Consider the following 27783-nt stretch of genomic DNA (forward strand, 5'->3'; position numbering starts at 1 on the left):
ACACAAATTAGCCATCCATGAACATGGTATTCCAATCTATCCAGAACAATCTTGATGTTGGCATACTCTTCATTCATTTTTACAGTGTCCTATTGGGATTGAACCATATATATTTCTGTTGTGAAGTAACACACATTTCAAACTCCTTTTACTACTGTCAATAAAAAGTCTCCATTCACTTGAATCATATGCGGGCAGTCCCATATTGAGAAGAAGCCCTTCAACATCATTACAATAAACAAGTTGACCATCTGAATGGAAGTACTTTCGCAGTGCTGCTTCTCTGTTACGATAAAAGGAGACACTAGTGCCAGGTCTGAGTAGTCCTTTCTCTTGCAGCCTGGAGGCCAACAATTCAGCAGACTGCTTTGGCAAATACAAATCTCTTACAAGATCATTCAATTCAGGCTGACTAAACAGAGAAATTTGATCACAATCTGCATCAGATGGCGTATATTCCATCTGAGCATCATCATCATCATCTGTAGAAGCAGGTAAACTGAGGGATTCAACATCAATCTCTGGTAGCTCAGTAAATACAGGCACAGGTATTTCCTCACAGTGCTCAACTGGTCGTCTGGCAGATGGGATATCTGGGTATTGTAAGTGTTGTTTGTTTTTCTTATTGAAACCTTTTACATTGACCAGGCAGAAGTAGCAGTTATCCAAACAAACAATTGGCACACCAAACTTCAGCTTAGCATTATTTCTTTTAGACCATGATCGCAAAGTTTCAACACAGGTTTTACACACTTTGTGAGGAGCCCAATTTTTGTCTTGGTCTCCAAGTCGTACTTTAAAGTAGGCAAGATAAACCTTCTTGACAAAGGTATTGATGTTGCGCCTTTGATCCTGCAAAGTGAAGCTGCCACAGATGTAGCAAAATATATCTGGGTCATTACTGAATTTCCTTCTTTCGGATATTGTAGCCATTGTTAGATCACGCCCTGCAGAAGAAAAATATTAAATAAATGTGGATATCTACATAAAATGATATTATAAACACACTATCCTAAAAATACAGCACAATATTTAACACTAAAGCAGTCACTGACTCGCAACAACTTGCAATCATAAGTGACAGAGTTAATTTTGGGTAAAATCAATGAAAATGGGGTATGCCGATATCATAAAAATGAGATGTGATAGAGCAAATCTGAGATCAGATTTGGAATCAGCACCTTGAAATTAGTCTAAAACTGCTAACCAGTGTAATCTATCGAGTGATCCAATACTTGATCAATCACAATCGGGACTGCAGTGCTGGGGTGACCCAAGTTCCATTCCCTCTCACGGCCACCAACACCGGTGACTTGTGAGTGAGTACCTGGTAGAGGTGTGTTAGTGTAGACATCGCTCACTGGGGGAGACAAAGGCGGTCGGGAGGGGTACCGGCCACCTACCCACCCCCTCGTGTGCCGTGCCGGCCTTCTTCATAGGTGCCACTCGCTCACATCACTTGCCCCTACAGCCTGTTACAGGCTACATGTACGTGGAAGATCTTTGTGTGCGTGTGCGCGTATTGGCAGTCGCCCTCCAACAACAACAGAGGGCGGAGGAGCGAAGCTCACAACAACGAGCGGAGCGCCGGGTGGCTAAAGCACAGCAAGTTCGCACAGTAGGGGGCACAGGTGGTGCATCAGCCACTCATCTCAGTCACTCGACACGTGGCACCTGCAGGGTCTGCCCCGTGACCTGGTGCACCTAGCCTGGCACAGGTGGTGCATCAGCCACTCATCTCAAGTCACTCGACACGTGGCACCTGCAGGGTCTGCCCCGTGACCTCCTGGTGCACCTAGCCTGGCACAGGTTGTTGTTGTCACCGTAACTCACACATTGCCCCGTGGCTATCACTGCGCAAACTTGGAAACAGCGGCGGGTGAGAGCGCTCGGGTTATCGACTCTAGCGGACTGTATACACTCGATACGCTTCGTAGCACACACACTAAAGTCTATATATATGTGTGTGTCTGTGTAATACACACGTGTGTGTGTTACACTGCTTAACATCATCATCTCTTGTGTGTAAATAATTGTAGTAAAGTGTCGGTAACTGGTTAACAGTGCGCGGTGAGTAGGCCCAGGCGCCGTCAGCTGTGCGCTGGATGAAAACTCCCGTCGCGTTAATAAGTTGCATTCTTAAGTTATTTAGATGCATGATGTGTACTCTGTCACCTTAGTGTACATGTGTACTCTGTGGCCTTAGTGTACATGTATACACTGCTGCCTTAGAGTACGTACTCTGTCACCTTAGTGTACATGTGTATTCTGTCACCTTAGTGTACATGTGTACATGTGTACTATGTCACCTTAGCGGTGCATGTGTACTCTGTCACCTTAGTGTACATGTGTACTCTGCTGCCTTAGTGTACATGTGTACACTGTCACCTTAGTGTACATGTGTACTCTGTGGCCTTAGTGTACATGTGTACTCTGCTGCCTTAGTGTACATGTGTACACTGTCACCTTAGTGTACATGTGTACACTGTCACCTTAGTGTACATGTGTACTCTGTTGCCTTGGTGTACACGTGTACACTGTCACCTTAGTGTACATGTGTACTCTGGCCTGAGTGTACATGTGTACTCTGTCACCTTAGTGTACATGTGTACTCTGTTGCTTTAGTGTACATGTGTACACTGCTGCCTTAGTGTACATGTGTACTCTGTCTTAGTGTACATGTGTACTCTGTGGCCTTAGTGTACATGTGTATTCTGTGGCCTTAGTGTACATGTGTACTCTGTCGCCGTAGTGTACATGTGTACACTGTCACCTTAGTGTACATGTGTACTCTGTCACCTTAGTGTACATGTGTACTCTGTCACCTTAGTGTACATGTGTACACTGTGGCCTTAGTGTACATGTGTACACTGTCACCTTAGTGTACATGTGTACTCTGTCACCTTAGTGTACATGTGTACTCTGTTACCTTAGTGTACATGTGTACACTGTCACCTTAGTGTACATGTGTACTCTGTCACCTTAGTGTACATGTGTACTCTGTCACCTTAGTGTACATGTGTACTCTGTCACCTTAGTGTACATGTATACTCTGTCACCTTAGTGTACATGTGTACTCTGTCACCTTAGTGTACATGTGTACACTGTGGCCTCAGTGTACATGTGTACTCTGTCACCTTAGTGTACATGTGTACACTGTCACCTTAGTGTACATGTGTACTCTGTCACCTTAGTGTACATGTGTACTCTGTCACCTTAGTGTACATGTGTACTCTGTCACCTTAGTGTACATGTGTACTCTGTCACCTTAGTGTACATGTGTACACTGTCACCTTAGTGTACATGTGTACTCTGTCACCTTAGTGTACATGTGTACTCTGTCACCTTAGTGTACATGTGTACACTGTCACCTTAGTGTACATGTGTACTCTGTCACCTTAGTGTACATGTGTACTCTGTCACCTTAGTGTACATGTGTACTCTGTCACCTTAGTGTACATGTGTACTCTGTCACCTTAGTGTACATGTATACTCTGTGGCATTAGTGTATATGTGTACTCTGTCACCTTAGTGTACATGTGTACACTGCTGCCTTAGTGTACATGTGTACTCTGTCTTAGTGTACATGTGTACTCTGTGGCCTTAGTGTACATGTGTATTCTGTGGCCTTAGTGTACATGTGTACTCTGTCGCCTTAGTGTACATGTGTACACTGTCACCTTAGTGTACATGTGTACTCTGTCACCTTAGTGTACATGTGTACTCTGTCACCTTAGTGTACATGTGTACTCTGTCACCTTAGTGTACATGTGTACTCTGTCACCTTAGTGTACATGTGTACACTGTCACCTTAGTGTACATGTGTACTCTGTCACCTTAGTGTACATGTGTACTCTGTCACCTTAGTGTACATGTGTACACTGTCACCTTAGTGTACATGTGTACTCTGTCACCTTAGTGTACATGTGTACTCTGTCACCTTAGTGTACATGTGTACTCTGTCACCTTAGTGTACATGTGTACTCTGTCACCTTAGTGTACATGTATACTCTGTGGCATTAGTGTATATGTGTACTCTGTCACCTTAGTGTACATGTGTACACTGTGGCCTTAGTGTACATGTGTACTCTGTCACCTTAGTGTATATGTGTACTCTGTCACCTTGATGTACATGTGTACTCTGTGGCCTTAGTGTACATGTGTACATTGCTGCCTTAGTGTACATGTGTACTCTGTCACCTTAGTGTACATGTATACTCTGTGCCCTTAGTGTACATGTGTACACTGTTGCCTTAGTGTACATGTGTACTCTGTGGCCTTAGTGTATATGCGTACACTGTTGCCTTAGTGTACATGTGTACTCTGTGGCCTTAGTGTACACGTGTACACTGTCACCTTAGTGTACATGTGTACTCTGTTGCCTTGGTGTACACGTGTACACTGTCACCTTAGTGTACATGTGTACTCTGGCCTGAGTGTACATGTGTACTCTGTCACCTTAGTGTACATGTGTACTCTGTTGCTTTAGTGTACATGTGTACACTGCTGCCTTAGTGTACATGTGTACTCTGTCTTAGTGTACATGTGTACTCTGTGGCCTTAGTGTACATGTGTATTCTGTGGCCTTAGTGTACATGTGTACTCTGTCGCCTTAGTGTACATGTGTACACTGTCACCTTAGTGTACATGTGTACTCTGTCACCTTAGTGTACATGTGTACTCTGTCACCTTAGTGTACATGTGTACACTGTGGCCTTAGTGTACATGTGTACACTGTGGCCTTAGTGTACATGTGTACACTGTCACCTTAGTGTACATGTGTACTCTGTCACCTTAGTGTACATGTGTACTCTGTCACCTTAGTGTACATGTGTACACTGTCACCTTAGTGTACATGTGTACTCTGTCACCTTAGTGTACATATGTACTCTGTCACCTTAGTGTACATGTGTACTCTGTCACCTTAGTGTACATGTGTACTCTGTCACCTTAGTGTACATGTGTACACTGTGGCCTTAGTGTACATGTGTACTCTGTCACCTTAGTGTACATGTGTACGCTGTCACCTTAGTGTACATGTGTACTCTGTCACCTTAGTGTACATGTGTACTCTGTCACCTTAGTGTACATGTGTACTCTGTCACCTTAGTGTACATGTGTACTCTGTCACCTTAGTGTACATGTGTACTCTGTCACCTTAGTGTACATGTGTACACTGTCACCTTAGTGTACATGTGTACTCTGTCAGCTTAGTGTACATGTGTACTCTGTCACCTTAGTGTACATGTGTACTCTGTCACCTTAGTGTACATGTGTACTCTGTCACCTTAGTGTACATGTATACTCTGTGGCATTAGTGTATATGTGTACTCTGTCACCTTAGTGTACATGTGTACACTGTGGCCTTAGTGTACATGTGTACTCTGTCACCTTAGTGTATATGTGTACTCTGTCACCTTGATGTACATGTGTACTCTGTGGCCTTAGTGTACATGTGTACATTGCTGCCTTAGTGTACATGTGTACTCTGTCACCTTAGTGTACATGTATACTCTGTGGCCTTAGTGTACATGTGTACACTGTTGCCTTAGTGTACATGTGTACTCTGTGGCCTTAGTGTATATGCGTACACTGTTGCCTTAGTGTACATGTGTACTCTGTGGCCTTAGAGTACGTACTCTGTCACCTTAGTGTACATGTGTATTCTGTCACCTTAGTGTACATGTGTATTCTGTCACCTTAGTGTACATGTGTACTCTGCTGCCTTAGTGTACATGTGTACTCTGTGGCCTTAGTGTACATGTGTACACTGTCACCTTAGTGTACACGTGTACATGTGTACTCTGTCACCTTAGCGGTGTATGTGTACTCTGTCACCTTAGTGTACATGTGTACTCTGCTGCCTTAGTGTACATGTGTACTCTGTGGCCTTAGTGTACACGTGTACACTGTCACCTTAGTGTACATGTGTACTCTGTTGCCTTGGTGTACACGTGTACACTGTCACCTTAGTGTACATGTGTACTCTGTAGCCTTAGTGTACATGTGTACTCTGTGGCCTGAATGTACATGTGTACTCTGTCACCTTAGTGTGCATGTGTACTCTGTTGCCTTAGTGTACATGTGTACACTGCTGCCTTAGTGAACATGTGTACTCTGCCTTAGTGTACATGTGTATTCTGTGGCCTTAGTGTACATGTGTACTCTGTCACCTTAGTGTACATGTGTACTCTATGGCCTTAGTGTACATGTGTACTCTGTTGCCTTAGTGTACATGTGTACTCTGTGGCCTTAGTGTACATGTGTACTCTGTCACCTTAGTGTACATGTGTACTCTGTGGCCTTAGTGTACATGTGTACACTGCTGCCTTAGTGTACATGTGTACTCTGCGGCCTTAGTGTACATGTGTACTCTGTGGCCTGAGTGTACATGTGTACACTGTGGCCTTAGTGTACATGCGTACTCTGTGGCCTTAGTGTACATGTGTACTCTGTGGCCTTAGTGTACATGTGTACCTGTCACCTTAGTGTACATGTGTACTCTGTGGACTTAGTGTACATGTGTACTATGTCACCTTAGTGTACATGTGTACTCTGTGGCCTTAGTGTACATGCGTACACTGTTGCCTTAGTGTACATGTGTACTCTGTCACCTTAGTGTACATGTGTACTCTGCTGCCTTAGTGTACATGTGTACTCTGTGGCCTTAGAGTACGTATACTCTGTGGCCTTAGTGTACATGTGTACACTGTTGCCTTAGTGTACATGTGTACTTTGTGGCCTTAGAGTACACGTCTCTGTCACCTTAGTGTACACGTGTACTCTGTTGCCTTAGTGTACATGTGTACTCTGCTGCCTTAGTGTACATGTGTACTCTGTTGCCTTGGTGTACATGTGCACAGTGCACAGTGCACAGCATTGGTCTATAGCAATAGTGATGAGCGTATTGTGCCACAAACCCTGGCCACTCGAGTTCGATCCCAGGCTATGGGTCGCACGAATTGGTGGCCCTTGACGTGGCGTGTGAATGCCAGCACTGGCAAGAGACAAGGGCCCGATTCTGGCCCCACACCACGTCAAGTCGTGCCCCATGCCGACCTTAATAGGTGCTCGCCAATGTCAATTGTCCCCGACAGTCTGTGCGTCCCAACAGGGCCATGTGTGTCTTTCACGTGCAATACAGTATGTAATGCTGTTAGCATACACTGCATGTATCTTCTTTGTTTGGCCTTAGAATGTATAATTAATTAATGTTTGCACCAACTTTATCAATGTTACATTTGTATGAGGAGATACTATTGGGAGAGAAAAAAATAACAAGTATAATTTGCCAAACGTGCCAATGTAGCATGATCCTTGTGACAATGTTTCACGAGACTCGGTGAGGCTATTCTGGATAAGTAATTAACTTTACCGTGTTATTGTCACACAATATTGCTGTTAAATGATGACGTCGGCCCTGAAACCTGAAGCAAAGGTCATGCTCCTGGAATGTCCACTCATTAAACATGTCTATCCATGTGGTACCACGTGAAGCCACGTTCTCGAGGTGTGGGTCATGGGACTTGAAACTGTTTGATCTGTAGAGTATTGTTCTGTGGAGACCAATTTGGGAGCGGTGGCAGATTGGTGAGTACTTCGCTGTGAACCTGAGTTCGATTCTCTGCCATGGCTAACATCAGCAGCGGGTGAACCGATCCTACTGACCAACAACCCGCACTGACCATGTGAGGTGAAGTATGGTCAGAAAACCACCATAATTTACACGGTGTCAGCAGAGGTCCTCTTCCAGCAGTGGCTAAACAAGGGGCTGTGAATTATTATAGACCAACCGCTGAATATTTTGGAGCGTATTAATATTTCATATACTGGCCACATACATTAAGCTATTATTGTAATGCATTGCCGGTTAAACAGGTGACGCAAGTAATATAGTATTGTGGTTTTGTTTTAATTCCTACAAATGTAGGCGTTTGTCAAGATAGTACATGGCACATTGTATATGCCTGTTATAAAATCACCTAGAATGTGGCCTATCCAATTTTCACGGTGGACTACGAATGGTGCGAAATAAGTTCAAATACATATATCTTGTGAGATCTCCCAACGCTAAGCAGGGCTAGGTCTCTCTACTTGCGGGGCTACATGGTGTTGCTAAATGATCTTAATTACAGCATATCCATCGAGGATACAGTGATTTACATAACGAGGGAAACCATATGTGGCTTATTTCCCTATTTACCATGCAGAAGTAACTGTGTTTGAGGAAGTGGTTGATATTACAGAGGAAGTAGCTGCACAGGAGAGGGATTGTGAAATAATTTTAATCGAGATGACTGGTCCCTTTCTCCAGGAAAACGTGTACACATTAGGGCTGTCTTGTGACCAGTTGGCTCTGATCATTTAACACATCGCCATCAGCAGTGGAAACTGATGATGATCCTTATGGGATGACTTGATCTAAAATTATTAGTGTATCTGGTGGAGTGGTGTGGTCGTGAACATCAAGACACGGGATATTAAAGCTACTAGCTGTGCCTGCCATTGGCCATATCGCTTCCTCTTGTGCATGGTGGGCTTAATAGGTACTGACTAACAACATACATAGTACATGCAGCTGACCAGGGGACCCTTTGACTTTGTTTCACACATTTACAATATGAGGGGTGATAAAAATAAAAGACTGTGGCCATATTACAATGTAATATGAGCCACTTGACTGTGATCACGACTGTGTTTGTACGAGTGTTGTGTTTCCACATTACATACTGCAGCAGGGAGGATGGTTGTTGCAGAGAGACCAGCCTACAGCCGGGCTACCTTCAAGATTACCTGGACACCGCTGCTGCTGCTGCTGCTGGTGGCACAGCCTTCACTGCTGGTGCAGGTGGCATCATATGTCCTCCCGGCCACCACGCCGCACAGCTGCTACGTCTTCAACCACACAGCGGACTGCAGGTGCCACCCTGCTCTGTACCTTGCATATGAGGGGCGGTGGCGCAGTGGTTAGCACGCCATGCCACGAACCCGGCCACCCGGTTTCGATTCCCGCTCACGGCCAACACCAGTGACGATTATCTTAACTGCTCCTGGGACTCTCCTAGGTCGACTCAGCTTCAAATGAGTAGGTGGTGCGATGTGTAAACATCGCCACTAGGGAGACAAAGGCGGTCGGGCTTGGTGCTTGGCCACCCACCCCCTCGTGGTGTGCTGTGCTGACCTTCATAGGTGCTCGCTAACAGCACTTGCCCCACGAGTCTGTCAAGGCTATGCAGGGGATATTTGTCTTTGTGCTTGGCCTACCTACCCAACCACATAATGTCCACCAGAGCAGACACACACGGCAGAACCTAGGCCAAATTGTCTTTTTCTGCAAGCGGTTTACAAGTTTACTCCCCTGTATTTAATTTCAATAAAAATAAATGTAACTAATAGTTAACATCAGCCCACAGGCTCTCATGGTATCAGATAATACAAAATAAAGTGGAGTCTACTTGTAGACCACAAGGCATTATGATACATTTTTCAGAAATCACTGCATCCATGCTGTCATGTACTTATGCATCTCACAGTCTGTTAGACTGGAGTGGGATGTTAGACCAGGTCCTTGCACTATTATGCTTTTCAGCTGCTCGCATTCGTTTCTGTTGATGTTGCACTTATGCTGTCAGAACATGGAGCAATTCCGAGTGACATTAGCATGTGCACGCTTGTCATTTACATGACCGTTGTTTTTCGCCTTTCCTGCAGACACCTGCAGCTGTCGCACGTCCCAGACAACCTCCCGACTGATCTCACCTCCCTACTGCTGGAGCACAACAGGCTGCATTCGCTCCAGTCGCACCTGCTCGCTCGCTATCCTGCCCTCCGCTACCTCGAGGCCGGTTACAACTCCATCTCGCAGATGTCGCCGAACGACAACCCGTGCACCGTGCTGCCCAACCTCGCTGTCCTCTCGATTCCGCACAACCAGCTGGGCAAGCTGCACAGCGGGGTTTTCGAGAGCTGCTCCTCGCTCGCCGAGCTCGACCTGTCATTCAACACCCTTCAACGGACGTCGGCCGAAGAAAACATCTTCGCGCCGTTGACGGTGACCGATATTTTAAAAGGCTTAACCTGGACCGAGTCATTGGTAGGGACGTGGTAGCTCACGCCTCGTGTTCACCGTCACTTTGAATTCGTTTTTACCAGCTCCAGGGACAGCGTGTAACAGGCCCAGAAACTGCCCCAGTCCCCCCCACGCTTGGGTGTGCAAATGAGGCCGTGTTGTGGGCTTGGACACCTGAGCGCTCGCTTCATCCATCAACAAATACTTCTGACTTTATCCGGCCGGGTGGCGTTTAGGAAGCGGTCTGCAAATAGAGCAGACTTTTTTGCAAAGTGTAATGTAAGCAGGCTTTAGGTTAGGATATTTTAAATTAAATTCGAATAGTGTTTTAATTTTTTTGGTTGGGAATATTTAGAACCAACACGACCAGGAAGTTGAACTAAGCAGAGTGACATCATGGCACGTGTGCCTAGTTAATGTGTCATTCCTGTGATGTCATGACTGTTCTTGGGTTGGCGTGGGTTGGCGCGGCTAACAAAGAAATACAGTGGTACCCGGTATACGTCGTTAATTCGTTCCAGAAGGTAGGACTTATACCGAAAATGACGTATACCAAACGAATCTTTCCCATAAGAAATAAAGGGAAAGGAAATAATCCGTTCCAGAGTATAAGAAATTATATTTTATGTGGCATATTATACACTAGCGGAAGTACCCGGCTTTGCCCGGGTGAAAAATATATTTCTTAAAAACTTTACATATATATACACAGATACTAAGGTATTGTCAAAGCCCGGTTGGCTGTTTGTACATTTCTCCACCAACAAATATATAAGAGGCTTTCACAAGTCCAAAAAGTTGTAGAAAGTGTGGGGTAAATAGTTGATGTCAAAAGGTTTCCGAAAATTGCGGTCTCCCCCCCCCCCCCCCTCAAAAAATATCTTTACCCCTCGTAGGTATATATACTAACAACACCTTACATACAACAGAGGAAGTGGTATCTATTGACTCTGTAGTAGTATCTACTGACTGTACCGTAGTATCTACTGAGCCAGTAGTAGCTACTGACTGTGTAGTAGTATTTAGTGACTGTAATAACTACTGACCATAGTAGTATTTACTGGGCCTACAGTAGTATCTACCGACTATATACTCGTAACGACTAACTGTATAGTATCTGCTGACTCTATAGTTGTATCCACTGACTATAGTAGTAACTACAAAATCTATAGCAGTATCTACTCACTCTATAATAGTATCTACTGACTCTAGTAGCTACTCACCGTGGTAGTATGTACTGACTGTATAGTAGTATATACTGACTGTAGCAGTATTGACTGACTGTAGCGGTATATACTGACTGTTTTAGTATTTACTATAGCGGTATCTACCAACTCGATAGCAGTATCTACTATCGCTACAGCAGTGTATACCGACTGAGGTCGTACCTGCTATCACTACAGCAGTGCATACTGCTGTGTTGGTACCTGTTATGATGACAGCAGTGCATATTGTGGTGGAACCTGCTATGATTACAGCAGTGCATACTGCTGTGGTGGTATCTGCTATGATGAGAGGAGTACATATTGTGGTGGTGGTACCTGGTATGATAACAGCAGTGCATATTGACTGTACTCGTCATTCACCCTCACCATTCACCACTCACAACTCACCCTTACCACTCATCCTCACCACTCACCACTCCCACTCACTATTCACCATTCACCCTCACAACTCACCACTCACCAACCTCCCTCACCAATCTCCCTCACCACTCACCCTCACCACTCACCCTCACCACTCACCACTCACCCTCACCACTCACTCTCACCACTAACCCTCACCACTAACCCTCACCACTCTCACTCACCACTCTCCCTCACCACTCACCACTCACTCTCACCATTCACCCTCACCATTCAGCCTCACCACTCACCCTCACCACTCACCCTCACCACTCACCGTCACAACCACCACTCACCCTCACCACTCAACTTCACCCTCACTCCTCACCAATCACATCCTCACCAATCACCACTCACCCTCACTGCTCACCCTCACCGCTCACCCTCACCACTCACCCTCAACACTCACGCTCACCCTCACCACTCACCCCTCACTAATCACCACTCACAACCGCCACTCACCCTCACCACTAACCCTCACCACTCACCCTCACCACTCACTAATCATCTCTCACAACCGTCACTCACCCTCACCACTCACTCTTACCACTCACCCTCACCACGCACCCTCACAACAACCACTCACCCTCACAACAACCACTCACCCTCACAACAACCACTCACCCTCACTACTCACCCTCACCACTCATCCTCACCAATCACCACTCACCCTCACTGCTCACCACTCAACCTCACCACTCACACTCACCCTCACCACTCACCCCTCACTAATCACCACTAACAACCGCCACTCACCCTCCCCACTCACTACTCACCCTCACCACTCTCCCTCACCACTCTCCCTCACCACTCTCCCTCACCAATCACCACTCACCCTCACCACTCACCCTCACCACTCACTACTCTCCCTCACCACTCTCCCTCACCACTCTCCCTCACCACTCTCCCTCACCACTCACCACTCACGCTCACCACTCACCCTCACTACTCACCCTAACCACTCACCTCTCACCCTCAACACTCACCCTCACCGCTCACCACTCACCCTCACCACTCACCCTGACCACTCATCCTCACCAATCACACCCTCACCAATCACCACTCACCCTCACTGCTCACCCTCACCGCTCACCCTCACCACTCACCCTAACCACTCACGCTCACCCTCACCCCTCACTAATCACCACTCACAACCGCCACTCACCCTCACCACTCACCCTCACCACTCACCCTCACTACTCACCACTCATCCTCACCAATCACACCCTCAACAATCACCACTCACCCTCACCACTCACGCTCAACACTCACCCTCACCACTCATGCTCACCACTAACACTCACCACTCACCCTCACCACTCACTAATCACCTCTCACAACCGTCACTCACCCTCACCACTCACTCTTACCACTCACCCTCACCACTCACCCTCACAACAACCACTCACCCTCACAACAACCACTCACCCTCACTACTCACCCTCACCACTCATCCTCACCAATTACACCCTCACCAATCACCACTCACCCTCACTGCTCACCACTCAAACTCACCCTCACCACTCACGCTCACCCTCACCACTCACCCCTCACTAATCACCACTAACAACCGCCACTCACCCTCCCCACTCAACCTCACCCTCACCAATCACCACTCACCCTCACCACTCACCCTCACCACTCACCCTCACCACTCACCCTCACCACTCACCACTCACCCTCACCACTCACTCACCACTCACTCACCACTCTCCCTCACTCACCACTCTCCCTCACTCACCACTCTCCCTCACTCACCACTCTCCCTCACTCACCACTCTCCCTCACTCACCACTCTCCCTCACTCACCACTCTCCCTCACTCACCACTCTCCCTCACTCACCACTCTCCCTCACTCACCACTCTCCCTCACCACATGTTAAGGGCGATCCTAAAGGAATCTACAACCTTCGATGATTCCTTTGCGCGATTCAAATAATCGATTCCTGGCGCATAGGAGGTTTCCATTTTTAATTACAGAGTTTTATTTTCATTCGTATGTTATGTTTTAAAGTTTGCAGGAGTTTTTAATTACATTTTAGCCCTGGTCAACGCCGGATATTTCCCATTCGTAGCAGTTTATATCAACTCTATAACCAACTTATATTAAACGGAAATAAGGCGATTCTAAATTAATCTACAACCGTCGATTCCTTTTCGCGATTCAGAGAATCGATTCTTGGCGCGGTCGGGTTTAGAATTTTAATTACACAGTTGTATTTTCATTGGGATGTTATGTTTTAAAGTTTTCAGAAGATTTTAAATGTATTTTTCCCCCGGGCAACGCTGGGTATATCGAGTTTATACCACAGAGTCGTCGCCTGACAGAGTTGCGTGTCGAGGCCTAGTACCGTGCAGAGCCTCCGGCCTCGCCTAGATTGCCCACCCGGCTGAGGCTGGGTGCTGGGCCCGTTAACCCCCCCCCCCCCCGCGCTACAATAATACTGTCTAATCGCTATATTTTTATTATCTACCGACCCTATAATAGTAATTGCACACATTGGGGTGGAAGGGGAGTGAAGAGGACGTGAAACTTTGATGAATTTACCTCAGAGTCGCGTGTTAATGCGTGCGCATATTTATAACGTTAATTAAAAATGGCGTCCACCCCGCAGCGAATGCGTCGCTACTCGTTGCCAGGGGCAACCGCCGGCCGGCAAGAGTAAATAAATAAATAAAGCGTCAAATAAATAAATAAAGATACATCGCACTAAATCGATAATCGGTCCGATTTAAAGTTTAGAGACGAAAAATCGGAAATGCCTAAGTTTACCGCGGGGCCGGGGGCGTGCCCACCTGCAAAATTTAATCTCGCCGAACCCCACGGTCCGAGAGCTAAATCCCCCGGTAGGGAGCGTACGCAGACGGACGGATGGACGGACAGACAAAAAATGAATTATATAGGTTAGATTAATGGGGTTGTGTAAAATAATTTAGACACTAATTACTAAAATGCATACACAAGCCACGTGACCGCGCTGCTGCTAGCTGCGCTGGTCACGTGGCACGTCACGCGCCTCGACCCAGGGCTCCACCCTCCATGGGGGCAGCCCCCCACGCCCCCCGCCCCTCTCCCCCACGCCCCCCGCCCCTCCCCCCCACGCCCTCTGCCCCTCACCCCCACGCCCCCCGCCCCTCTCCCCCACGCCCCCCGCCCCTCCCCCCACGCCTCCGCCCCTCTCCCCCACGCCTCCCGCCCCTCCTCCCCACGCCCCCCGCCCCTCCCCCCACGCCCCCCGCCCCTCCTCCCACGCTCCCGCCCCTCCCCCCCACGCCCCCGCCCCTCTCCCCCACGCCCAGCGCCCCTCCCCCCCACGCCCCCCGCCCCTCTCCCCCACGCCCCCCGCCCCTCCCCCCCAAGCCCCCGCCCCTCCCCCCGACGCCCCCGGCCCCTCTCCCCCACGCCCCCGCCCCTCCCCCCACGCCCCCCGCCCCTCCCCCACGCCCTCCGCCCCTCCCCCCACGCCCCCCGCCCCTCCCCCCCACGCCCCCACCCCTCCCCCCACGTCCCCCGCCCCTCCCCCCACGCCCCCCGCCCCTCCCCCCACACCCCCGCCCCTCCCCCCACGCCCCGCCCCTCCCTCCCACTCTCCCCCCACGCCCCCGCCCATCCCTTCCACGCCCCCCGCCCCTCTCCCCCATGCCCCCCGCCCCTCCCTCCCACGCCCCGCCCCTCCCTCCCACTCTCCCCCCACGCCCCCGCCCATCCCTTCCACGCCCCCCGCCCCTCTCCCCCATGCCCCCCGCCCCTCCCTCCCACGCCCCGCCCCTCCCTCCCACTCTCCCCCCACGCCCCCGCCCCTCCCTTCCACGCCCCCCGCCCCTCCCTCCCACGCCCCGCCCCTCCCTCCCACTCTCCCCCCACGCCCCCGCCCCTCCCTTCCACGCCCCCCGCCCCTCTCCCCCATGCCACCCCGCCCCTTCTCGCTTTGTTTTAGTCGTGAACGGGGCATACGCGGGTACTGTACGCGGTGACTCATCCCGACCCATACAAGTTCTAGCAAGCACGTCGCATCCCAAGCAAGACGTCGTATCCCAAGACATTTTTTCTCTCGTAAAAACACGACGTATACCAAATTCGACATATTCCAAAGCGGTCGTATACCGAGGTACCACTGTAGAATACTTGGTGAATAGGCTCTGTGATTCATCTTGGAGGATCCATCATGGTTGGTTCATGCAGACTCAACTGCCAGCTTCCAATCCCGGTTCCAGCACGATTCCCATTGGCTGTGGAAAACGAGGCATCAGGAGCTTTGACGACTCTGTTCACGTTTGAGTCTGAATACTGCGTGTTTTTTGTCTGACAGTTATCCAGCTTGTTACATGCAGTGGTCTCTCAGGCTGGTCACAGTTGGGAAAAAAAGTTATTTTCATTTCACTTGGTCAGCCTAGTAAACCTCTCACTTGTGTGCAAAAGTAAATGATGGGCTTCATGTGGGAGTACAGAATATTTTGTATATCGAGCAAAATCTTGTGATTCCCCCCCCCCATCCCTGGTTATACGGCATGTGTGCCATTGCTCTTTAAGGGAATCCAGAATGGAAAATTCCTTCTCTTTGTGTCTGAACGCCAATGAAGCATGAAAAAAAAACGATTTCCATCTCAAATATCTGGCTTTCAAGAGCATTCACGCCATAATTTTTGTTGTACAAACTGAACAGCAGGCGAGAGGAAAACGCCATAACCGAACGGGCACATGCCTCCTTGTGTGTTTTTTTCAGAACTTGACGGTGCTGAACGTCACTCACAATCGTCTGCAGACGGTCAAGATCGGGACCGTCATGCAGCTGCCCCAGCTCCGTTACCTGAACTACTCGAACAACTTCATCCGCACACTCAAAAAGCTGGACTTCCTGTTCGTGCAGAACGTCAGCTTATACGCGATTGACCTGTCCCGTAACCCCCTGCAAACTGTGAGTGGCGAGGAGGCATGCAGCGGTGTGGGGTCGGATCGGCTGTTGGTGGTGGTTTTTTTAGAGGGAAAAATAATTGAAGGCTTCTTGTAAAGCTGCGCAAGCAACCTCGAGGGTTTGCATGTGGGACGACCACTGGAGCTGTCCGTGTGAAAACTGTTATTGGCTGGCGGAAAGATGCCACGTTGATGCAAGTGGTTTCTGTTGGCCAATGTTCTTCATTGCTAGGCCCGTGGTGGCCTTTAGTGCGGCGCTCAACAATACACAAAGGTGAAAACACCCATTATCGTGCTGCCAAACCAAATATTTTAAAACGTGTGGCATCCCTCACACTGATGACTTACCAGTGAAAGTGGCCCGCCTCTGAACATATATGAAGAACACTGGTGGAGGTCAATGTTGCAGTTTTTTGTTTGGCGCCACAGCTAACAGCACGTGACGGGTGCAGAGAGACATTGGCCTTGATGTGAGGAATTATTTAATGGGCCCTAAATTCACGAGCATGATCTTGGCTTACCGATCCTGCTGTTTGAAGCTGAAGCGAGTGGACAGTTGGGGACTAATACTGGACAGGTGCATTCCACTAAACTACAAACTTAATACGAGATGCGGTCAAATTTTTGAAAAGTAGATACAGTATTGACATAAGGCACACCAAACAGAGTATTATTTGTGAACAAGTATACCTCAGAATGAGTATGCACATGTAATCCACTGCTAGAAGAAGGGCCTTGTCATACCGTGAGGGTTATTTGACCTCACCACCCTGGTCAGTGCAGTCTTGCGGAGGTAGGGAGTATAGTACACCAGTTAATTTTTATGCACTGCCCTTTGCTGCCCACAGTTTAGTTTTCCATCCTTTAACGCCTGTTTTATGAATAGTCGAAACCCATCCAAGCTTTATCCAGGCTCAGTACTGCTTTCATTTTGAGATATTGCTAGATTGGGTGCATCCCAGGTGATTTGATCATGGGCAAACTGAGTTGGCTGATTGTTAATGAGCATTGCGCATGTGTCTGTATGTGTGTCTGTATGTGTGTCTGTATGTGTGTCTGTCTGTGTGTCTGTATGTGTGTCTGTCTGTGTGTCTGTATGTGTGTCTGTATGTGTGTCTGTATGTGTGTCTGTATGTGTGTCTGTCTGTGTGTCTGTCTGTGTGTCTGTATGTGTGTCTGTATGTGTGTCTGTATGTGTGTCTGTCTGTGTGTCTGTATGTGTGTCTGTCTGTGTGTCTATGTGTGTCTGTATGTGTGTCTGTCTGTGTGTCTGTCTGTGTGTCTGTATGTGTGTCTGTCTGTGTGTCTGTCTGTGTGTCTGTATGTGTGTCTGTATGTGTGTCTGTATGTGTGTCTGTATGTGTGCTCAGTTTTATGGGGAACGGTGGCACAATGATGAGTGGACTGCGTTATGAACTCGGTCAGCCGAGTTCGATTCCTGCTCACGACCAATAAGAGTGGCAATGGGCCTCCCATTCGTCGATTCAGCCTCAATTGAGTACCTGGTGTGGTGTGAAGTAAACATCGCCACTAGGGAGACAAAGGGGGTGTGGTGCTGGCCACCCACCCCCTCGTGTACCGTGCCAGCCTTCATAGGTGCTCGCCAACATCACTTGCCCCAAATAGCCCTGTTAAGGCTACACGAGGGGGATCTTTGTCTTTGTCAGTTCGCAGAAGGCTGTTTCAAAGACGTTCTCTTTGACCTGCTGGTGCTGGACTCGACGGCGCTGGGCTCACCCATCACGAAGCTGACCTCGCTGTGCCAGAAGCTCAAGGGGGTGCCCCTCAAAGCGTTGTCGCTGAGGAACGTGCAGCTGCGATCGGTGAAGTCGCAGCCGTTCCAGTACCTCGCCTCGTGTCCTTTCCTCACGAGGCTCGACCTGTCCGACAACGGCCTCACCGACATCGACGACGACGCCTTCACGGGGCTGCAACACCTCGAGGAGCTCGTCTTGGAGAGCAACAACCTCCTCAGACTCTCGGGCAACACGTTCAGGGGCCTGAGCGCACTCAAGTACCTGCACATGGCCAACAGTTCGCGGAGTCTCGGCGCAATCGGAAAAGATACCCTGTCTTCCCTGTCCCAGTCGCCCCTGCTCTACCTGAATCTGTCCCGCTCGGGGATTACGAAAATTTCCAAAGGCGCCTTTCAGTCCACGCCGCTCCTGCAGAGGCTCGACCTCGGGCTGAACAAGCTCAACCAGAGGTTAATGGGTGACGAATTCGCCGGGCTGAGCGCCGTGCTGGACATTTACATGTCGTACAACACGTACGTGATGCTCACGTCGGGTTCGTTCGCGAACACGCCCTCTCTGCGGCGTCTGTGGCTGTCGCGCACGCGTCTCACCAGCCTCGACACGGACCGGTCACCATTCTACGGCCTCGTCAACCTCACCTACCTCGACCTGAGCAACAACAACATGGGCAAGGTGCTCGCAGACACGTTCCGCGGGCTCACCGCGCTGCAGACGCTCAAGCTTGGGCACAACAACCTGGCCCGCCTTTGGAAGCACAACAACCCGCCGGTGCTCTACCTCGACGGGCTCCGGCAGCTGCGCTCGCTGGAGCTGCTGTTCAACGGCTTCGACGAGGTTCCTGCGGCGGCCTTCGCCGGCCTCTCCAACCTTCGCCTGCTCAACATGAACTCCAACAACATGGACAAGTTCCCGCCAGGGGTCTTCAACCCGCTGACGAGCCTCGCCTCGCTCGACCTGCGCAGGAATCTCATCACCGGCGTGCCGGAGGAGGTGTTCGGGGAGGTGTTCGAGCACCTTGACGACCTGTGGTTGGGCACGCGAAACCCGTTCGACTGCACGTGCGACAGCCTCGGCTGGTTCGCCAATTGGCTGCGCAACACCACCGGATCCCCGAGGCGCGCGCACGTCCACGTGCCGGGCGCCGCCACGGAGTACGTCTGCCGGACGCCGCCCAGCTACTTCAACACGTCCGTGCTGGCGTTCGACACCTTGGCGTGCAAGGACCACGCGCCGTTCTTCGTCATGTACGTGGTCAGCCAGTCGGTGCTGCTCTCCGTCGTCGTGGTCGCGCTGTTCGTCCACTTTCAGGGCTGGCGCTTGCAGTACTTCGCCTCGGTGCTAGGGAACCGCGTGCTTGGCTACGAGTCGCTGCCGTCCGTCAACGACGGGGACGGGGAAGAAGACGGCCAGGACGTGGGCGCCGCAAGACGGGCGCAGTACAGGTGCGGTGGTGTCTGCTAGATCTGGGCGGCGTTGGTCGAGGCCGTTTTCAGTGACGTCGGTTGTTGCTTTGTGCGACCTTGAGCGCCCGCTCAGCCAGGACCGCTCTGCGTCACAGACAAGTGGTAGGTCTCGGCTTAGGTTATCCGTACTGCAAACGGCTGAGTGGCTCGAAGCTGCAGACGCACATGTATTTTATATATTGGGTAAGGTAGGGCTATTTAACTTTTTAGACCATTGATTGTCACATCCATCCAACCGTCGATGGAAATACGTTCTGCAGTGAGCACCCTAACATCTATAGGTAGCAGTCCAACACTGCTGTCTACTAGAGCTTCATAGCTCATCGGATTTCTCCAGGATAAATAAAGATTCTGATTATGGCTAACACCCACAGCTCTTTGGTATGTTTAAATCCATTTTAAAGTTTTGGATGTGGGAGGATACCAGAGTTCACAAAGAAAACCCACGCACTGGTGGCAATAACACACTCAAATCCGCGCGGATGGGCTCACGGCACTTTTGTGGCACAAAATCAAAGTGAGCTCCGACCCCAAACTCACTTGTCCGCACAGCGCTGGATTCCTAGGCGCGCACCGCCGCCTGCAAGCACGATGATCGGTCGTGCGCGCCCACATTAACCACCCTCTAACGACGTCCTTGATCGTTTTTTTGCGGTGGCGGTGGCGGCGCAGCTACGACGTGTTCGTCATCTGCTCGTGCGAGGACGAGCACTGGACGAGCAGATACCTGGAGCCGCTGGAAGACAACGGGATTAAGCTTTGGCTGGAGGAGCGCGACCTGCCGGGCGGAGAGGTGCGCGCCGAAGCGTACAGCAGCAGCATGCAGCAGAGCCGGCGGGTGCTGGTCGTCGTCACGAGGGCGCTCTTCCGCGACACCTACTACCGCAAGTGAGTCCACGCGCCGCCGCTCCCGGACAGGGGGGAGAGCTGCTTAAAAGCCTCCTCCTTACTGAGGGCCGAATAAAGACTTTCAATAGGACCTCAGGCAGCAAGAAAGACGAAGATCCCCCCCCCCCCACCCCCGTATAGCCTCACAGACTGTTGGGGAAAGTTCTGTTAGCGAGCACCTATGAAGGCTGGCCAACACTACGCCCGGCCGCTTTTGTCTCCCTAGTTCCGATGTTTTACACATGGCACCAGGTACTCATTTGAGGCAGAGTAGACCTAGGGGAGGCCCAGGAACAGTTCGGATAATCGCCAACTGGTTGTTGACTGCGAGCGGGAATATAATTTAGGTCGCCAGGTTTGTAGTGCAGCGCACTAAACGCTACACTGCCGCTCCCCACTTGTTAACACAGGCGTCGGGTCGATGCTGTCCACTGCAGTGACAGAATAAGGGACTGCGTGTGTTGGAAATAGAAACGGTGTTTTGAGAGGTTAGACATATCCCGATCCAGTTCTTGATTTGTGTAGCCAAGATGCTCACAGTGACAAATATTAAATTCTGGGCTGCGGGTTGTAGGTTCCCCAGCCCTATGTTAGGTTCATCCAAGGCCCTTTGGCTATAACCATACTTTTGAGTCTGAACTAAATATAACTTTTTTTATTGTCCCAGGTAAGGCCCACTGAGCTCTACAACTCTTTTTCAGAAGTGACCCGGCAAACAAATGATATCCCAACGAAGTGGCTTATCACGTGGAAATGTATGGCAGCCAAATACTCTAAACGCATGTTTCTACCCAGAGAAAAATCGACGCGACCACGGGGAGAATATGCAAACTCCAAATACACAGGCGTCAGGGTCAGGATCAAACCCACGACCTCCTGTATAGCAGGCGAGGGAGTTAACATCTCACCGCCAAAACCACAGCTGACTTTACACTGCTTGTTCAGCTCTCGTGGGTCAGATTCAAATGAGTGTTTCTCTGCTTAATGGAGCCAGTGGAGGAAATCCCTTATTCCTTTGGTAGGGGTAAATAAATAATATTCATGATAACGTTTTTCGTAAACCCACCTCCACTCAACACTGCCAATCAGTAAGGTTTGTCACGTGAGCAGATTGTGCCAATGAGTTACAACTTCTGCACACCCGGTTGTGTGTTGGAGAGCAAACCCGCAACATTTACCATTGATTGCGACGTTCCGCTGGTGTTTACGACCAGCATCATGACTCCGCCAGAACCTAAATCTGAGTGTAGGAAACTGAATTAAAATTTTCATTTCATGCTTATCAGCTGCTGGAATATAAACTGATGAGTTTTTTTATCAGTACCACCCACATTTATTTGGCTGTCCTCCCTGACTCACTGATATAAATTCCACATCCCTATGGCAGGGGCTAATCTATTCCGAAGACCAAATTCCAAGATGGAATAGCACTTCATTTGATACGATGACGACTTAACCCCAGATATGTGAATTGATTGATAAAGAAATTACAACTTGGTGGCACTTGCACGGATTAGGCCGACAGCCGGTGGTGCGTCCCGCGCTGCCACCGACAGGTTCGCGGTCGCGCAGGCGCGGAAACGCGCCATCGAGCAGAACCGCGACGACGTCGTGCTGGCGCTGCTGGAGGACTTCCCAGAGTTTGAGCTGTTCCACAAGCTGGGCCTGCGCGCCGCCATGTTCCCGAGCCACTGCGTCCTCCGCTGGCCCCAGGACCCCAAGCGGCTGCCGCTCTTCCTGCAACAGCTGCGCATCGCGCTCGGCAACGCCTGACACCACCCCCCCCACCCCTGGCTTGTTTGTCGTCGGGTAAGCTTGCCAAAGGTACGGCGGTCGAGACCTCGGATGGGTTCGCTTAACCCCTTTTTTACCGTTCCGATGATGTACGTGCGTGTACGTCATTCGTTTTTGAAGTCTCCCCAGGTTAAGAAAGACCTGACTTAGGGAAATCCGACTTTACGGAACTGCTCCCATAAATCATGTTAAAAAAAAAAAATATGCGGAAATGTTTGCGTTAGTTACACGAGTTCAAATAGTGCAAGTCGGTGAGTTTGCGGATGGACCTCACCGCGCTGCACCAAAACGCCGCCTTCACTGAACCCGAGCTTCAAGAGGATTAAGGTAAATGGATTTTTAGCATCGCGTAATTCTTTTCCTTTTGTAGCATTACTGTACAGTATGTACTGTGTATGTGTATCCGTGTGTTTGTGTGTGTATGTGAAGTCTCGGCCTAGATGAATGCACTGTAAACATCCGGAAGCGACTGCTTTCTGTTAATATTAAAATGAACAATTGGGTACAGTATATGTTCCATTAGTTTAATGGGTAGTCTTAGGGTAGATAATCGATTAAATGAAAGTTCAGAGCGTATGTACAGCGATACATGTAGCGATAGAAAATGGATGACAATGTGATACAGTGCTGAGAGAAAATGGTAGGAGAGGCACAACTATTTCCGGCTTGGGGATTTTTTCTTGATTTTGGGGGAAAATTGGTCAGTTTTCCGACATACGGAAAAATCGGGTTATGGATATTTCTCAGGAACCTAACCCTTCCGTAATCCGGGGACTGCCTGTACATGCATATCATCGGAACGGTAATCGGAAGAAAATAAAATAACTTTTTTGATACCGAAGCTTCCACAAGGCCATGCGGGAGGGCGTGCGGCACAGTTTGGTGCCAGGTATCTCTCCGGTGAGTACAATATCTTTGAAACACGATGCTACGCATCTCTAAAATTAACGGCAAGCCGCTTGCGCGTTCCGAGATTTGACGGAGAACGGGACCCCCACCCTGCAACTTGGGAACGTCTCCGAACGGGAAAGGGTTAACCAGAGCAACGGAGGTTCAGAATCGGACGTCTTGAGATGACCGACACTGGCCCACTGGGTAGCGGATTCGCTTTCCCAGTGCTTGGTGTTGTTATTATCTTAGCGGCGGGACAAAGTTCCGCGTTTTCATGGCTCCGATGCTTCCCCTACTCACTGCGGAGCTGGTATGCGGACACTAAGGGTGCCACGATTGTTACCAAGTCTTTTCACGCAATCTCGGGGTACTTATTGGGATGACTGTGTCTAACCGCAGGCTGCTGCAGGGAACTAAGATGGGGCTTGTTACTTGCGTGATTACGCAATGCCAACCTATGGCACTTTGGCATATGTCACTCGCTTCCCCTTGGCTGACCACGCCAACCGGGCTCTCCGAGCTAGAGAACCTCGTGGGAGGCCAAGAACTCGGCCCCACAGGCCTCACGGCTGCCTCAGGTCAACTGCTACAGTCGAGACTCGCGGGGGGATAGGAAGGGGGCTCGCTTGGCAAACTTTTCCAGTAGGAACCCCCCCCCTCCCTCCCCCCCACACCAGGCGGTGGACATTGCATACTCTCCGCATGCTCCCCTCTACCACCCCGAAGTCCCCTTACCCTGGATCCACTGATCTCGCTTGACCCGTTCGTACAGCTCCGTATGTGGTCACACAGCTGTCCACGTTGCTGTTATGAAGTCCGTTTACACGAGGGGATTTCAATGGGGGTGGCTGCCCCTGTCATACCCCCCCCCCATGCCTCATCCCTAATCTGAATTTGTACAGCTTCAGCAGCAACGTTTCGGTAATAAGTTTTAGCAACGGCACTAGTGATAATTAAGGAATATTTTAGTGGTTTTGTAAAAGAAAAGTTTTTTTTTAATTGTCATGGTCAGTCAGTCACATCGCAGTCTTCAGTCTTGGGCAATGTCCCGAACTTCTGTTACAGTGGTCCACAAAATTAAAACTAAAATGAAGATCTAACGTGGACTGATAATCCATCGATGCCTTGCTGATCTCAAGGAGCATAAACCAGCACGTGAACTCCGGCCATTCTCGCAATGCCTTTTGGCTAGCCATCAAACAAAGAGCTGCTTTCAGGATGCGGTTATGCAGCCGTCTGGAGCGCTCTTACGATATTAGTAAGCCACTTTTAAATCTAGATTGAAAACTAATTTCTTTAGAACTGATTTTTGTGTTTCGTTTGTCCGTCCTCGCACCTCCGATGAGCACGGTTGGCTACGTACTGTGCGAAAGAAGTTCAACATATATCCAGTGGACCGTTTACTCTACTTCCCGGACTCCACGTTGGCTGCAGTGCTTGTATTAATGCATATTGCAGTTGGCTTTGTAGGTCTTGATAAACAAATAACATTCTCCAGTCTTCTGTTTATTTTCACTTTCTCACGGAGGATTTTCACTTTCCCACGGAGGGTTTTCATTTTCGTACGCTTATGCACTTCGGGTTTATTGTTTGTTAATAAGCGAGTAATAAGAACGCGGAGAAAATAAACGTTTTACCAAAACGCAAGGGGCTGTCTTTATTGACCACAAATCGAACATGAAAACACTCGAAGTCCGTCCGGGCTACGGAACAGCGACCCCCTCCCCCCCACATACAAGTCCGACGAACAGAACAGGGCCGGTCGGTCGCGTGGAATCTTAGCGCGCGCTACCAGCAAATGCCCACACACCATATTCACCGCGTGGGGCCCACACTCTACGACGGGTGGCTTTGGCGAGCGGCGCTCTGAGCACCCGAAACTGAGAAGTATAAACAAATGAGGAGAGCCCTACCAAAGTGTCAAGAGGTGGGGGTGAGAGAGGTAGGGTTAGGATTGAGGGCAAGTGGGAGGAGTTCTATCATTTATTTAACCAGGTAAGGCCCACTGAGCTATGTAGCTCTTTTTCAGAAGTGACCTCATCGCAAATGATAGCTCAACGAAGTGGCTTATAATGTGGAAATTTATAGCAGCCAAATATTCTAAACGCACATTTCTAAATGTGGAGGGAAGCAGAGGAGCTGGATAAGAATCCACGCGACCATGGGGAGAGAGACACCGCAAACTCCAAATATACAGCAGGCGTCAGGGTCGGGATCGAACTCATGGCCTCCTGTACACTAGGCGAGGGAGTTAATATCGCATCACCATGTCGAGCTGGTTAGCGTTTGGTTGGCCAAACGCTGGTTTGCTCCAATACCAAAATGCACGCCGCTCCCCCACTGCTCCGTGTGACTTAAGGTTTTCAAACACTTATTCAGTATTTGGTGCTGACAGCGCTGTTACAAATGCCGCCACAAGTAACTTCATTGGTTGGCTTCCCGCGAGACAGAAACGGCAAGCGGTAGGGCGGCAGATTCATCACGACGAGCCTTTTTGCGCGTTTTAAAACATAGACCCAATCACAACTTGAGTTTCTCTTACTGCTGGTCGTATAAAAAAGTTCACATGCGGTTTCAAATTCATTCAATTCTATTCTTGTATAGAATTGCTCAGTTGAGGAGTAATTTGTTCACTAACTTTAGCTGTGTACGCTCGAGTTACTTTGAAGTCGGGCATGATTGTTTGCAAGTCAAGGAGGAGCTGGGTCATGCCAAAACCACCACAGTAAGGCACAAAAGGTCATGGCTGATCTTCCAGCATGCTATTTTCATCCCTATCACTAAATCGTGTAACCATCGCGTGTTTCCTATCAATTCCCTTTGTAAAACGTTTGCCGACGAGGAACACTCGCGTCTTTGCCTTTAAACACAAAACTTATTCCAAACGGACGTTGAAAGTGGCTCCTGTGAAAACAAAAATTGTACCGGGAAAAAAAACCCCACAAACGAGGCAAATGCATATTTATAATCCTGTTAGTAGCACCAGGCATTTGCACGAACACAAAAGATTAGAGAAATGAACTGGCAAGCGTCGAGGGCCCCAGCTTTGGTACAGCCGAGCTCCAGCAAGCGATTTTGGAAAATAAATGCCAGCTCAGCCAGAGAAATACAATTATTGACAAAGACATGAATTTGCAGCATAATAAAAAACAACAGACTGTCATGCTAATGTAAAAAAAACTATATAAACGTGCACTTGGGTTAGGGAGAGCATTAATACTTTCATCTGTGATGTATTTGTGATGCATTTACATCACCTTGATTTAATGAAGCCATGCAGCCTGTAACCCACACGTTCAATACAATCACTTTGTTCATTGCTTTGTTCTCTAAACAGAAAAAATCAATGATTCAAACCCTTGCCAGGGTTGTCAAGAGTTAACTTTGGCGTCGGCAAAAGTTGTCAAAATCAACAACCAATTAAAAAGCGGTCGGAGGGGTGTTTGGAGTATGCGGTGATCGAGAGGCGGGGGGGCTAGACAGAGGGACAGCGAGTCCATGGAGCCACGCACTTTGAACATCGCTCGGCTTGTGCGACTTTTCGTCGCGCTTGGGCGTGGCCAGACGCGAGAAGCTTAAAGAGCAGCGAGGCCTGGGACAGGCGAGCCCCACGGTGCCCCGCACGCTCCCCTGACTTACCCCATCGAGCTCCTCACCGTTATTTTCGTCTGGGCATGAGTTACGATCTTAATTCAAAGGCGGCCCTTAGTGCGTCCGTGGACCACCGGTTGCCCTCTCTCTGGCGGGTGGACGCAGCGGCGGGGACGTGGGGGGGGGGGGTTCGGGACGCTGGGCGGCTCCCGCTCGCGGCAGAGGCCTGGAGTGCGTTGCCGGCTCGCCGCGGCGACGGGTAAAAGGACCGGCGGGTGAAAGAAGGCCGTGAAGGAAGCGAAGCAAGAGGGACAGCAGCAGCGGAAGAGGCGGGGAGAAGAAGAAGCCTTCAAGCTCGTCACGCCGTCTCTGTCATGCCGCACTTTCTCCGGAACTCCTGGCCTCTCTCGTGAATCCACTTGTTGGACACTGTTGGGACGAGCAGGCCGGTGGTGGGGTTCACAAGCACATACACAGATATAAATCACACACGCGTAAAGTATAAAATAGTCGAGTAAAGCGTGAGATAGTCGATTAAAAAACTATGATTTCACAAATGGCCATCGCGCTTCGGTAGCTACAATGGTCGTGTGTCGCCGAACACTGCACCGTGGTGAAACGTGCCACGGATGGTACAACAGTGACACCACAGGAGCCAGGTATAATACCGTGTAAGGCCAAACATTCGTTACGTATCAAGGCCTATGTTAGCACAGGCGGTCTGCGGTTTACGACGGTCTGATTTATGACGGTTCTGTATTTACGACGTTCATATAATGCCACCGTAGATTGA

At 49.5% G+C, this 27783-nt stretch overlaps 2 protein-coding genes across 8 annotated transcripts in view; one reads left to right on the forward strand and one right to left on the reverse strand.

The window, feature by feature from the left end:
• The first annotated feature begins 1379 nt into the window (after positions 1–1379).
• On the forward strand, positions 1380–25424 carry LOC144720714 (toll-like receptor 3). 4 transcript variants are annotated; one of them, XM_078597697.1, is made up of 7 exons: positions 1380–1618; positions 8736–8919; positions 9712–10051; positions 16419–16610; positions 18274–19805; positions 20499–20714; positions 22271–25424. In XM_078597697.1, exons 2-7 carry the CDS (start codon positions 8744–8746, stop codon positions 22485–22487), a joined length of 2673 nt encoding a protein of 890 aa, XP_078453823.1. In that variant the 5' UTR covers positions 1380–1618; positions 8736–8743; the 3' UTR covers positions 22488–25424. The 4 variants fall into 4 exon arrangements, with proteins under 4 accessions (XP_078453823.1, XP_078453821.1, XP_078453820.1 ...); XM_078597695.1 differs by lacking the exon at positions 1380–1618 and adding an exon at positions 1625–1879 and having other exon boundaries at positions 7548–8919; XM_078597694.1 differs by lacking the exon at positions 1380–1618 and adding an exon at positions 1625–1879.
• LOC144720716 (prolyl 4-hydroxylase subunit alpha-1-like) overlaps positions 25027–27783 on the reverse strand; it is a 40470-nt gene continuing 37713 nt past the window's right edge. For all 4 annotated transcript variants that reach the window (XM_078597701.1, XM_078597700.1, XM_078597702.1 and 1 more), the window contains one exon: positions 25027–27419. In XM_078597701.1, the coding sequence (XP_078453827.1) occupies positions 27349–27419 (71 nt within the window). In that variant the 3' untranslated portion in view covers positions 25027–27348. The remainder of the gene's footprint in view (positions 27420–27783) is intronic.

This window comes from Lampetra planeri, chromosome 9, assembly GCF_965212315.1.
Source record: "Lampetra planeri chromosome 9, kcLamPlan1.2.h2, whole genome shotgun sequence".
In the NCBI taxonomy this organism is placed as follows: domain Eukaryota; kingdom Metazoa; phylum Chordata; class Hyperoartia; order Petromyzontiformes; family Petromyzontidae; genus Lampetra; species Lampetra planeri.

Excerpts from the sequence above, each read along its gene's own strand:
- LOC144720714 (XM_078597697.1), top strand. The coding sequence starts at position 8,744 with ATGGTTGTTGCAGAGAGACCAGCCTACAGCCGGGCTACCTTCAAGATT. Across the intron at positions 8,920-9,711 it reads AACCACACAGCGGACTGCAG|ACACCTGCAGCTGTCGCACG; the intron begins GTGCCACCCTGC and ends CCTTTCCTGCAG. Across the intron at positions 10,052-16,418 it reads ACATCTTCGCGCCGTTGACG|AACTTGACGGTGCTGAACGT; the intron begins GTGACCGATATT and ends TGTTTTTTTCAG.